Source organism: Sarcophilus harrisii, chromosome 3, assembly GCF_902635505.1.
Source record: "Sarcophilus harrisii chromosome 3, mSarHar1.11, whole genome shotgun sequence".
NCBI classification, from domain to species: domain Eukaryota; kingdom Metazoa; phylum Chordata; class Mammalia; order Dasyuromorphia; family Dasyuridae; genus Sarcophilus; species Sarcophilus harrisii.
This window is the reverse complement of record NC_045428.1, coordinates 588,470,495-588,483,092: the sequence shown is the minus strand read 5'-3', so window position 1 is coordinate 588,483,092 and position 12,598 is coordinate 588,470,495. Positions and strand designations below refer to the sequence as shown.

Sequence of the window (12,598 nt, the reverse complement as noted above, 5' to 3'; positions counted from 1 at the left end):
AGGTGGTCGCTCTCCCGTGGGGGCGGGAGGCCGGACGGGGACGCGGGAAGGTCACGAGGCCGGGAACATCGCTGCTCGGACCTCGGGGGCGTGGCGGGCCCCCGAAAGCTCCGGGAGGAGGCCCGGGCCCGCAGCGTGCGGCAGGGCAGGCGCGCTCACCCGCGCTATTGTCCCGGCCGGGGAGGCGGGGCCGGGGCGGGGCTGGCGGCGCCGGCGCAGCCCGGGGCTGGGGGGGCAGCAGCCGGAGGAGGCGGCGGCGGCGCTGGGAGCTCCTGTCACCGGCGGGCCCAGGGCGGGGAGACCCGGGGGAGGGGGCCGGAGGAGTGAAAGGAGGGCGACCAACCAAGGACTGGGGGAAGGGTAGGGCGAGCCCGGCTGAGCCAGAAGCGAGGCCGGCCGAGCCCAGCCAGCAGATCGCGGGCCCAGGGCTCGCGGCAGGGCCGGGACGCAGAGAAGGGGGCTCGGGCCCCAGCCCCGGCCCGGACATGGGGTCAGCGAACCCCGCGGCCCGTGGGCCCGGACGCCGCCTCGGTTCGCTGCCGTCGCTGCCGCTTTTGCTGCTGCTGCTGCTGCTCCCAGCGCCCGGGAGCTCGTCCAGGGGGACGCCTAGCCCCGGGGAGGTGAGACCCACGCCCCCGGCTGCGGTGAGGTGGGGGATCCAGACGCCCAAAGCCGCCCCCCCCCGCCCTCCACATCCCACCCCACCCCGACTCTCGCTCTGCAGTCCCCAGAACCTGCGGCTGAAATGGGGGGTGGGGCTCGGAATGGGCTGGGGGTCTGGCCGCCTGAGGCTGGAGGGGAGGGGAGGGGAGGGCTGGGACCCTGACCCCCGCGGCCCTGCGCCAGCCGGGCCCGCTCTTTGAGGGGAGAGGGTCGGTGAGCATAAAACGCACGAGAGCCTGATGGGGGCAAGGGTTGTAGCATCAGGACGTTTGCAGGCCCTTGAGTGGGGTAGGGGCTGGAGGCCTAGACTCCCGGGTCCTTGCATCGCGGCTTAGGGGACCAAAGCAACCGGGTCACGGGGTGGGGGCGTGAACGAGACCAGAGAAAGACCCCAGCTTGTGCCGCCCCCCGCCCCCGCGGGCCAGAGAGGCCGGGGGTGCGGCAGCGGGAAGGAGGGTCGGTCTCCGCGGTAACCAGCCGGTGATGCCAGGCGATTCACCTGGGACCCAGTCTCCATGGCGACCCCCATCCCCTCCGGAGCAGTTGCCTTGGCAACGCCATCTGCACCGCAGCGGGGGCTGGGGCCCGGATCCCTGAGGGGGGACTAGAGATGGGGCTCGGATGCCTGGGTCCTCGAGGGGGGCGGGGTCCGGGGGTCCGGACGCCCGGGATCTCGGATGTCGGAGTCGGGACTCCTGGGTCCCTGAGGGGGCGGGGCCGTGGGCCGGGGCCAGCCTCCCGGACTTGGGGTTCTTGCCTCTCAACCCTCTCGTGCTTCCTGCGCTTTTCAGATCGCGGGGGTCCCCCAAGTGGCAGGGCTCTGCGGGCGGCTGACCCTGCACAGAGACCTGCGCACAGGCCGCTGGGAGCCTGACCCCCAGCACTCGCGCCGCTGCCTCCGAGACCCGCAGCACGTGCTGGCTTATTGCAGACAGGTGGGCGGGGCCTGAGGGGGCCGGGCCGAGCCGGGGGTCTGGAGGGGCGGGGCTTAGGGTGGCCTGGGCAGCCGGGGCAGGCGGCCAGCGGGGCTGGAGCCGTGCGCGGATTCGGGAAAAGCCTCGGGGAGGGGCTGTGGGTGGAACGGGGAGAACCGCGAGCCTCCTTCTCCATGGAGCCCCCCCGCCCCCCCCAGGTGTACCCCGACCTCCAGATCGGCCGCGTGGAGGAAGCCTCACGTCCCATCCCCATGGAGCGCTGGTGCGGGGGTGCCCGCGGGAGCAGATGCCCCCACCACGTGGTGATCCCCTATCACTGCCTGCGTGAGTGCGAGCGGCCTCGGCCCGGGGGGCGCTGAGAAGGTGGGGGCGGGGAGTAGCCAACCCCCAGTCCCTGGGGTGGGCGTGGGGGGGCTCATTTATCTGCCCGCTCTCCCTACAGCCGGTGAGTTTGTGAGCGAGGCCCTCCTGGTTCCTGAGGGGTGCAAGTTCCTGCACCAGGAGAGGATGGATGAGTGTGAGGGCTCAGCCTACAGGCACCATCAGGCTCAAGAGGTGAGGCAGGAACTCCGGTGCCCCGTCCTCTCACATCCGCCCGTCTCCCTTAGGATCCTGGTGTTTAGGGCCCATCTCCCAGCCCCCCCTCCCACTCCCCTCTGGCTCCCCCCTCCCCCCACACTCTCCCCCAAAGCCCTCCATGGTTTCTTCCTCAGGCTTGCCACTCAGAGGGCCTGGTTCTTCACGGCTCGGGGATGCTCCTCCCATGTGGAACGGACCGATTTCGGGGTGTGGAGTATGTCTGCTGCCCCGCTCCAGGCACCTCCACGCCTCCGCGGACCCCCCACAGGTGCGCCCCCGAGGCTCCGGGAGGGCCAGGGCTAGCCTGCCAGATGGGTAGGAAACTGGGGGGGGGCTGAATGGGAACCCGAAGGCTGCGTCTGGGAGGCCTGTGTCCCCGAAAGCTGGGAAGCGGGTGCTGGAGGCCCTGGGCCCCACAGCCAGTTCTGGGGTCTCGCCATCTTTGCAGTGACGCTCCTACCCAGCCACAGTCCCCAGCGGGAGAGGAGGAAGAGGAGGAAGAAGAGGAGTCCTTTCCCCAGACGGTGGATGACTATTTTGTGGAGCCCCCCGGGGAGGATGAAGAAGATGGGGAGGGAGAAGCCAGGAGGCTCCAGCACCCCAGCACCCAACCCCCTTCCAGGGCCAGCAAAGGTGAGACCTGCCCCCAGAGTCTGGGCCCCCCGGGTGCCCGGAGCCTGAGTCAGGCTGGCCAGAAGCCCTGGCTCTTCCCTGAGGCTGGCACCAAGCAGCCCTCGGGAGGAAGGCGAGGAGGCTCCAGCTGGGCCGCCCACAAAAGCCTCTATGTTCTGGGGTCCAGACTCCCAGAGGGAGGCTCTAGTTCTCGGCGGCCCCGGTAGCCTCGGCGGTGCTGAGGGAGGCCATTACAATGGTCATTCTCGGACCCCACAGGGGCCCGGCCAGCCCCACCGGCGGTGTGGGCGGACGGGATCCAGGGAGAGGGGTACCAAGCGGGGCCCTGAGGGCCGATGGATCTGGGGAAGGGGTTGCAGATTCGGGGTGAGCCTCTGGGCCTGCCCTTTTCCCTTTTAGCCCAAGAACGTTCCTCTCTCAGACCTCTTTAAAAATCCCTGCACCCTGGCTGTGTGACCCTGGGGAGGTCACTTAACCCCAGTTGTCTCAGCAAGAAAAAAAAAATCCCTGGACCCCTCAATAGCCAACGGGCACCCAGAATTTTGCCCCAATAATCCTAGGGTGCTTTCCTTGATGGGGCAGATCAGTGGTTCTTGCATCATACTTTGAACCCCAGACATGCCAGTAACCTCAGTATTCCCTATAACATGATAGGTTAATAAAGTGGGGAGTGTGAGCCATGTCCCTGGAGCTTCCGAAATCACCCTAATGCCCTAGATGTTCCCACAAACACCAGAGGTTCCTGCCCCAGTAATGCCCCGGAACTTCCAGTCACCCCACAGACCGCCCCCATAACATTTGGGTTTTTTTAAGCTTTTATTTCCAAAACACATCCATAGAGAGGTTTCAACACTCACTCATGCTTGGGAAACTTTGTGCTCCAAATTTTTCTCCCTCCCACCCTTCCCCCTTCCTCCTGCTCCCCTCCCTCCCTCCCCCCTAGATGGCAAGTGATCCAATATATGTTAAAGTGCAGTTCTTCTATGCATATTTCCGTAATGATCATAGTGCACAAGAAAAATCAGATCAAAAGGGGAAAAACCGGGAAAGAAAACAAAGAGCAACCAAACGACAACCAAACGACAACAAAAAAAGCCCAATTTGATCTTTTCACGGAGAATTAACCAGACTCCCAAATAACCCTGAATTCCCCCCCCCCCAGCCCCCTGAAGGTCTGGCCCAAAGAGACCTCCTCGAGTCCCTAAGGGAGGGTCCTTGGGGAGAAGGGGGCAAGGGGGGGCAAGGGGGGACTGATTGGACTCCCCGTGGCGGTCATGGGAATGGGCGGGGCCGAAATCCCAGGAACCTCCCTAAAGACGACCGGCAAGCTCTGAACGAGGTGAGCACCCTCTGGCTCGCCCCCTTGGACCCTTGCTGGCCCGACCGGAGGGGCCGTGGGGACCGCGCGTCCAGCCCTCAGCGCGGGCCCATAGCCTGTCCCCGTCCTTCCCCGTAGCACTTCCAGTCCATCCTGCAGACGTTGGAGGAGCAGGTCTCTGGGGAGCGGCAGCGGCTGGTGGAGACCCACGCTGCCCGCGTCATTGCCCTCATCAACGACCAGCGCCGGGCGGCCCTGGAAGGCTTCCTGGCAGCTCTTCAGGGGGACGAGCCCCAGGTGAGGGGGCTGGGCCCGGACTCCAGGCTTCCTGAGGCTGCACCTGGAGGCCGCAGACTTGGGGCCGTGAGGAAAGGGGGGGCCGCGAGAAAGGGGGGCCGCGAGAAAGGGGGGGCCGCGGGGAAGGGGGACCCTGGAGGCAGGGAGCAAGGACCTTTATGTGGGGAACCGGCATGATGGGGGTCCCGAGTCCCGAGGGTGCCGGGGGTTTGGACACCGTCTCCCCCAGGCAGAGCAGTGCTCCAGGTTGAAAGGTACCTGGGGGGAGAGAAAGAAAAAGACAACCATCCGCCACTACCGATGTGGCGCGGGTGGAGAAAGCAGGCAGATGGCTTCCGGTGGGAGGGGGGAGCGCCTGCCCTTGGTCCAGCCCCCCGTGCCCCTCCTGCTTCTGGATCCCAGCTGGCCACCGTCCCGGGGCTCCCTGCTCTTGGGGGTTTCTCCTCCAAGGCCCCTCGGCACTAACAGCCCCTCCTTTCCAAACTCCAGGTTCAGACCCACCTGGGATTAGGAACATAATAGGTCGGGTGTTTGAGCAGAACCCACCTGGCCGGGCTTCCCCCAAATTCCCGCCCCCGCCCCAACACCCCCCGCCCTCCCCGCCCCCCTTCCCAGGGCGGACCTTTCAGGCCCCCTTCCCATCTCTCCCTGCAGGGGAGCCCCGGGCTGAGCATTGGGTTGGAGGGCCGCCCCAGGGAGCAGAGGAGGAGGGGTGCCCCGCCCGCCACGGAAGAAGGTGACCGATGGGGAGGGGGGGGGGGGGGAAGGGACATTTCCCGCCGCCTTCCCTAACCTTTCTTTCCCTCCCTCCCCCTCCCGGGCAGACATGGGAGAAAATGGCTTAAAGGTGAGGATGGGAAGTTTTCCCTGGGGTCCCGGGGGGGTGGGGGTTCCCGGGGCTGAGGTTCTGAGGAGGTTCTCCGGGAAGGGGGGGGCCTAAGGGTTCCGGGGGGGTGGAGGTTCTGAGGAGGCCCGGGGAGGAGTTGGGGAGGGGGTTCAGATTCCAGGGGAGGGGCTGGAGGTTCTGAGGAGGTCTCCGGGGAGGGCTGGGGGCTCCTAAGGGTCTCCGGGGGCTGGAGGTTCTGAGGAGGTCCCCAGGAGGGACTGGGGGGGGTCCAGGGAGGTCTCCGGGAAGGGGCTGGGGGCGGGCCCAGCTGGAGTCTAAGTGGGGGTTTCCTGGGTGCAGGCTTCACTGAAGGGGATGGAGCTGAGCGACTTCCGGAGCACAAGGTGAGGGGGCTGGTCAAGGGTCCCCGAGAGGCCGGGGCCGGGTTCTCCGAGGGGCGGGAGGAAGGACTCGGGGGCGGGAGCCAGTGGCCAGGAGGGGCCGCCGGAGGAAGGGGGCCCTCAGCGGCTCCTGAATGCCTTCTCCCCCCAGGTGAACATCTCCATCCCCCGCGGCCTCCCGTTCCGCTCTCCCGACATCCAGAGGGACGAGCTGGTAAGCGGCTGGGGCGGGGGGCGGGGGCGGGCTGGCAGAGGGGGGTGGGCCCGCGGCCCCGGGCGTGGGCCGGCCGGGCTGTGACGCTGCTTTCTCCCACAGGAGCCCGGGATGGGGGCGGGGACAGGGGGGCCCCGGGCCGTGGCCGGCTCCGGGCCCCGTGGCCGGGCGGCCGCTGGTCCTGTCCCTTTGGCCGGGGGGGCCGGGGCCACGCCACGGGTTGTGGAGGTGAGCCCTCTGCGGAGGGGACGGGCGGGGGTCCTGGGAGACCACGGGGCACTGGGGTTCATAGGTCACTGGGGAGGTCCAGGGCTCAGGCCTTTCAAGGCTCCCGATTCCCTCCCTGGCCCCAGGTGGACCCAATGCTGAGCCTGGAGGAGCAGCAGCTCCGAGAGCTGCAGAGACACGGGTATGAGAACCCGACCTACCGGTTCCTGGAGGAGCGACCCTGAGCCCCAACCCCTGAGCCCCAAACCCTAACCCTGAGGGATCCCAAGCCCCCAACTTCTGACCTTGAAGGATCCCCAAGCCCCCAATTCCTGTTTTGGGGGGACCCTTAACCCCCAACCTCCAACCCCAGGGGCCCTGAAACTCCTGCTCTCTGACCTTAGAGGCCCCTAAGCCCATGGCTACCCAAGCTCCTCCCCTAATTTATTTTCTAAGTTAATTGGGTGCAGAAAAACTGCCCCCTCTACCCAGGGCCCCCCCCCCCACCTTGTGACCCAGTGAAACTAATGTCTCAATAAACCTTCCCTATCCAATAGCCCTGTCTCTCTTGGTCAAGTGGATGGGGGGTGGGGGATAGGGGGTGGGGGGCAGCAGGGAATGAGAATTATCAAAAGAGACAATCTATGGCAAGTCCAGTAAAGGCCGGCGCAGAGGCACACAGTCGGAGCTATGTAAATGCTTATTCCCTCCCCTCCCTCTGGCCAGGTGGGTATGGGTAGGGGGTGAGCCTGAGATCTATGCACCCTCATAAACAGCCTGGGGAGGGGCCTGCCCGAGCGCCCCTCGCTCTGCCTTTGCCTCCCCCACCCCCAGGTGCCCCCCAGAAGGGATCCCAGTTGGGTCTGGAAGGCCCCTGGAGTGTCCCACCAAGAGTGGGGAGGAGGAGGGTGTTGGGGAGAAATCAAGGCACGGCCCTTCATGAAGCCAGGGCCCCCATTGTTGGAGGGACAGCTTGGGCCCCGAGAACACTAGAGGCTGCAGCTTTCCAGAAACGATGAACCTCCCCTTCGGAGGAGGACCCAGACCCGAGTTACAGAGTGAGGGATGGGCCCTTGGGACCTGGGCCCCTGGATCTTCAGCGCCATTCCTTGCTCCATCCGCTCTGCGCCTCAGTTTCTTATACCTCGAGGGAAGGCCGGCTGTGAGAGTATCCCCTGGGACACCCTGGAGGCCCCAGGTCGCCTCTTGTCTTATTCCCCACTTCAAGGACAGGAAAAAACCATTCGGGTCCAAACCAAATTTAATTAGAGGGTCAGAGGGTTGGATGGAACGTCTGGGGCTAAGTCTGTTTCACAGAAACAAGTCGGGGGGCTTTCGATTTCACAGAAATCAGCACAGGCTCCCCCTCCCCCAGCTTCTCTGTCCAGGCCGCCTGCCCCCGGGAGTTTTAATGTAAGACACCCCAGGACGGGGGCAGGTCAGCGTTGGATAGGGATCCAATAAATTATCCTAGGTTTGCATACACGAGCATACGCTTGGTTGTCCCTCAGGGACAGGGAGGTTGAACAGATGCGGACTGAAGAACCAGTCCGAGTAATGGGCCACGAGTCCTATGAGGAGGAGGCCAGAGGTGGGGGCCGGCTTCTCTTCAACAGCTGCCGAAGCTGGGAAAACAAGTCAGAGGTCGGGGGTCAGCATGATGGGTATAAGGGGTCAGAGATCAGAAGTCAGGGGGTCAACATTGATGGGTATAAGGAATCAGAGATCAGAATTCTGGGGGTCAGCATGATGGGTATAAGGGGTCAGAGATCAGAGGTCTGGGTCAGGGCTCAGGGTGAGTGGGGGGTTAGGGTAGGTCGGAGGTCTAGGTCGGGGTTGGAAAAGCAAATGGGGAGGGGCACAGGTCCAAGGAGCTGCCCTTACTGCTTCTGAGGCCGGTCCGGGGCTCAGCAGGTGCGCCGGCTGCTCGTTCTCCAGATTGCGCAGGGCGGGATCTGCCCCAGCTGCCAGGAGCCCCCGAATGATAGGCTCCTGGGGGAATCCTGGGGGCAGGGCGGCTGCCATGTGCAAGGCTGTGTTCCCGTGGGCCTGGTGGGGAGACAAGTAGGAAGGGCTGGGTCCCTCAAAGCCAGCTTTTCAGGGGGCCTTGGCTCTCCAGCCGCTGCTGAGCACTCCGGTGCGATGGGCTCCAGGACAGGGCTCCCAGTGACTGCGTGGACCCCTCCCAAGCTCTGGGGATCCTCATCCTCCACCTCCCCCAGGGCGTGTCTGATCTGCACCTCTCATATCTGTCCCTTCTCCCAAGGTCCCTGTCCCAGGACCCACCTTCATGTTCACAAAGGCCCTTGGATCCCCACTGGGCAGTTCCAGCAACACCTGGACGAGGGCGAGATTGGCTCCCTGGACGGCCAGATGCAGAACTGTCTTATTGCTCTTGAATTCCTAGAGAAAGGGGGAAGTGAGGGCCGAGGAAACCGAGCCACCCTCTGGCCTCTAACCTCTGGGGCTCGGACTCTTGGGTCTCCTTGGTCCATTCTTGGGGACCACTGTGTCCGCCCCTCCCTCCATCTCCTCACCTGGCTGGTGTGGTCAGCCCCCATCTGTAAGAGCATCTGGACACAGGCCAGCCTGTCCCGTGCTGGGACGGTCATTGTCCTGGAGCCACAGGCTGGCTGCTGGGTGACCTCGTTAAGGGAGAGCACAGCAGCATGGAGCGGGGTGAGACCTGGGGAAATCATGGGAACCACTAAGTCCCGATTGCCCTGGGGAGACCTGCCCACTCTGTTCTACCCCCTGGCCCCCAGCCAAATGTGACTCACCCTCAAAGTCCCTGGTCTCCATGTCTACCTGACTCCCTGAGTTAAACACAGCCTGGGGAGAGAAGTGGGGCTCAGTTTTGGTCAGTGTTTCCCCCCCAGGGACCCTGGGAGTGGGACTTCAGTCCCTGTATTCTGAGTACTAGGTCCCCCAGCCCACTCCGGATCCCCCTTCGTTCGCTCAGAGGCCAGCGTCTGGTCCCCTTGAGGCCCCCGAAGGCCAATCTCTAGGAGCCATTCTCACCGTGAGGACCCCAGGCAGGCCGTAAGTGGCGGCCAGGTGCAGGATGGTCCGGCCACGGTGGTCAGTAGCATTGGGGTCAGCTCCCAGGGTTAACAGGTCCTGGACAATCAGCGGCTGGTTGGCGGTGGCGGCGACGAGAAGGGGCGTCTGTGGGGGAAAGGAGTCAGGGTGTGAGCCCGGAGCAGACGGACCTCTGACTTTTGTCCTGAGGGCTACAGCCCCTCACCTTTCCCTGGTGTTCCCGGATGTCCAGCTGTCCGTAGCCCTGCAGCATCTCAGCCGCGGCATAGGCTGACCAGCGGAGACCTTGGGCGGCAAACAGGTGAAGAAGCCTAAGGAGGGCAGAGGGCGATGACGAGCTGAAGGTCCCCGTTCGTGGCCTTCTCCAGACCCCCCGGCCCCCAGCCCCAAACTCACGTGTCCCCCTCCTCGTCCTGAGTCAGCAGCCGCTGCAGCCCTATGGCATGAACCTGGGTGAGTGCTCAGGGAAGCTCCTTGAGGGGAAGGGTTAAGGTGGGGAGAGGGGGCTTGGAACAGGGAGTGCCCGGGGGGGGTTGGAGCCACGGTGGCGTGGTGTGGGAAAGTGGAGGGGGGAAGGGGGCGGAAATGTGTTTGGGGTTGATTTTTTGGCCCGAAATGGTTCGTTGGCTATGTCTCCTGTTGGGTTAAACAAGTGGGAGGAGTGGGGCTAGTTTTTATGTTTTAGGGCCCGGGGGGGCGGTTGGGTTGGTGGGTTTGGGGTTTGGGCCGGTTGCCCGGGCCCGGCATTTAGGCCCAGGGTGGGGGGGAGGCCGTTGGGGCCGGTGGTGGTGGCCCGGGGTGTGTGGGGAGTGGGTGGGGTTTTGGGTGGGCGGTGGGGGGGGGGCGCTGGGGAAAGGTGGGGTGAGCCCGGGGAGCGGGGTTGGGGCCGGTACTTTGGGGCCCGGTGTGTGCCGTGGCCCTGGGGATTGTTTTTGGGGGGGAAAGCGGAAGGGGGCCGGTGGAAGTGGAGGGGAGGCAACCCGGGGTGTTCGGGTTTTGGGCCCCCGGAAATTGTCCCTCCCGTTGGGGTCCCGTCCCCTAGGAAGGGTGGTTGGGGGGTTTTAGAGGGGGGGGGGGGCCCGGGGTTTGGGGGGGGGTGGGCAAAGGCGTGGTGGGGTGGGGGAAACGTGGTGGGGTGGGGGTGGTTTGGAGGGGGGGTGGAACCGGGGGTGGGGGGGGTTTTTTGGGGGAGGTTTTTGGGTTGAATTTTTAATGGTTTTGGTGTTTTTTTTTTTTTTTTGGGTTTTGGGTTTTGGGGAGAGGGGGGTTTGGGGATTTTTTTTTTTTTTTTTTTTGTTTTTTTGGGGGCCCGGGGTTTTGGGGGGGGGGAATTTTGGGGGGTTTGCCTGGGTTTTTTTGGGGGGGTTTTGGGGTTAAGGGGGCGGGTTGGGCGGGGTGTGGGGGGGGGGCGGGGTTTGGGGTTTTGGGGGGGCGGGGGGGGTGATGTGGGGTTGGGGTGGGTGGGGGGATTTTTCGGAATGGCCTTTTCGTGGGGAGGGTGGGTTTGGGGTGTTTTTTTGGGGAGAGGGTTTGGGGCTTTGGGAAGGGGGGGTGCGGGTTTGGGGAATTTTAGGGGTTTGGGAGTGTTTGGTTTGGGGTTTTTTCGGTTTTTGGGGGGTTTTTTTTTTGGGTGGGGAGGGAGGGGAGGGGGGGGGGTGGTGGTGGGGGGTTTTTGGGCGGGAGGGATTTGGGGAGTTTTGGGGGGGTTTTTGGTTTTTGGGTTTGGGGTGCCCGCAGGGGTAGGGGAAAAGTTTTTGGTGGGGTGGGGGGTTTTGGGAAGGGGTTTTTGGTTTTTTGGGGTTTTGGGGGTTTTTGGGGGGTGGGGGGGTTTTAGGTTGGGTTTTTGGGGGTTTTTGGGATGGGAAAGGGGTGGGGGGTTTTTGCCCGGGTTTTTTTGGGGGGTTTGGGGGTTTTTTGGGGGAGTTTTTGGGGGGGTTTTGTTTTCCGGGGGGGAAATGGTTGGGGGTTTTTTTGGGGTTTTTTTTGTTGGGGGGGGTTTTGTGGGGGGGTGGGGGTTTTGGGAAGCGTTTGGTGGCGGGTGGCGGGTTTTTTTTTGGGGGGTTTTGGGCGGGGGGGGAAGCGGGGGTGGATGGAATTTTTGGGGGTTTTGTGTTGTTTTGGGCGGGGGGGTTTTGGGGGTTTTTGCGGAAAAAAATTTTGGGTGTTTTTTGTTTTGGGTGGTTTTTGGAAAGGGCGGGGGGATCTGGGCGGGTTTTTTGGGGGTTTTTTTTGGGGCTTGGGGAGGGTTTGGCGGTTTAATTTGTGTTTGCTTTTTATTTTTTTTTTGGGGAGGATTTTGGTGGTTTTTTGGGTTTTTTGGTTTTTGGTTTTGTTTTTGGATGGTTTTTTCGGGGGGGTTTTGTTTTGGGGTTTGTGGGTTTTGGGTTGGGAAAGGGTGGTTGGTGGGGTTTTGGGATTTTCTTTGGGGGGGTTTTTTGGATTTGGGGTGGTGTTTTGGAATTTTTTTGGGGGTGGGTTTTTTTTTTTTTTTTTTTTTTGGGGGGTTTTTTGGGGGGGGGGGGGTGGGGTTTAATTTTCGGGGGGGGGGTTTTTTTTGGGGGGGGTTTTTTGGGGGGGGGGGGTGGGGAGTTTTTGGGTTTTGGGGGGTGGGGTTTTTGGGGAGGGGGGGGGTTTGGGTTTTGGGTTTTTTGTTAGTTTTCGGTGTATTTTTGTTTGGGTTTTTGGGGTTTTGGGAAAGGCCCGTTAATGTTTGTAAAATATTTTTTTTTTTTTTGCCTTAAAGTTTTTTTTTGGGGTTTTGGGGAAATTATTGGAAAGGGCAAGTACTTAAATTTTTTGGTGGGTTTTTCTGTTTAAGGCAAAAATGGAGGGTCAGCCTTTGGTTTGCTGCGTGTGGCGCCTTTCTTGAGTTTTTGGCGGTTTAGATTGGGTGGAGAGTTTTTTTTAGTTCTTTTTGGGCGTGGCCCTTTTTTCCTTTTTGGTTTTGGCTTTTATACCTGAGGTGTTTTGGGATGTGAATTCTTCCTTTTGTTTCCCATGTTGGGTGTTTTTTTGTTGGATGGTTTTTTTTAAAATTTTTTTGGGGGGTTTTTGGGTGGATGAGGGATTTTGCGTTTGCATGGGTTTGGGTTTGGAGGGGGCCTTGCCCATTTTTTGGTTTTTTATTTTTTTCTGTGGGTGTGTTTGGGAGGGGATTTTGTTTTTTTGGGATTCCCTGGTTTTTTGGGCAGGCCCAGTTTAGGGAGAGGTTTTTTTGGGGAAGGATTTGGGATTTTGGGTTTGGTTTTTTTTGTTTTTTTTTGGGTGGGATTTTTTTTTTCTTTGGGGGGTGGTGTTTTGTTGGTTTTTTAACGGCGTTTTTTTAGGGTTTTTTTCTGGGAACGAGTTTTGTTTCTCGTGATTCATGTAGAAGGTTTGTTGGGTTTTAGGGTTTTTTTTTGGAGGGGGGTTTTTTTTTTGTTTTTTAAATTTTCTTTGGGGGGGGGGGGGTTTTGGTTTTATTTTTTTGGGTTTTTGTTTTTT

At 61.9% G+C, this 12,598-nt stretch overlaps 2 protein-coding genes across 2 annotated transcripts; one reads left to right on the top strand and one right to left on the bottom strand.

Annotated features, from left to right (window-relative positions):
* Positions 1–272: 272 nt before the first annotated feature.
* Positions 273–6,629, top strand: APLP1 (amyloid beta precursor like protein 1). Its single transcript, XM_031961586.1, has 16 exons — positions 273–620; positions 1,455–1,598; positions 1,796–1,922; positions 2,041–2,153; positions 2,312–2,445; positions 2,626–3,012; positions 3,069–3,120; positions 3,973–4,149; positions 4,267–4,425; positions 4,655–4,763; positions 5,080–5,161; positions 5,250–5,272; positions 5,612–5,655; positions 5,804–5,866; positions 5,969–6,094; positions 6,220–6,629. Exons 1-16 carry the CDS (start codon positions 486–488, stop codon positions 6,316–6,318), a joined length of 1,974 nt encoding a protein of 657 aa, XP_031817446.1. The 5' UTR covers positions 273–485; the 3' UTR covers positions 6,319–6,629.
* A 42-nt stretch (positions 6,630–6,671) lies between these two features.
* On the bottom strand, positions 6,672–12,114 carry NFKBID (NFKB inhibitor delta). The gene is made up of 9 exons (XM_031961585.1): positions 12,073–12,114; positions 9,512–9,564; positions 9,321–9,426; positions 9,095–9,241; positions 8,854–8,905; positions 8,611–8,759; positions 8,360–8,476; positions 7,958–8,122; positions 6,672–7,698 (listed from the first exon to the last, which is right to left on the bottom strand). Exons 1-9 carry the CDS (start codon positions 12,112–12,114, stop codon positions 7,645–7,647), a joined length of 885 nt encoding a protein of 294 aa, XP_031817445.1. The 3' UTR covers positions 6,672–7,644.
* Between the last annotated feature and the right edge of the window lie 484 nt (positions 12,115–12,598).

Excerpts from the sequence above, each read along its gene's own strand:
- NFKBID (XM_031961585.1), bottom strand. The coding sequence starts at position 12,114 with ATGGGAAACAAAAGGAAGAATTCACATCCCAAAACACCTCAG. Across the intron at positions 8,906-9,094 it reads GCCTGCCTGGGGTCCTCACG|GCTGTGTTTAACTCAGGGAG; the intron begins GTGAGAATGGCT and ends TTCTCTCCCCAG. Across the intron at positions 8,760-8,853 it reads GGAGACCAGGGACTTTGAGG|GTCTCACCCCGCTCCATGCT; the intron begins GTGAGTCACATT and ends TGATTTCCCCAG.
- APLP1 (XM_031961586.1), top strand. The coding sequence starts at position 486 with ATGGGGTCAGCGAACCCCGCGGCCCGTGGGCCCGGACGCCGCCTCGGT. Across the intron at positions 1,599-1,795 it reads TGCTGGCTTATTGCAGACAG|GTGTACCCCGACCTCCAGAT; the intron begins GTGGGCGGGGCC and ends CGCCCCCCCCAG. Across the intron at positions 5,162-5,249 it reads CCCGCCCGCCACGGAAGAAG|ACATGGGAGAAAATGGCTTA; the intron begins GTGACCGATGGG and ends CCTCCCGGGCAG.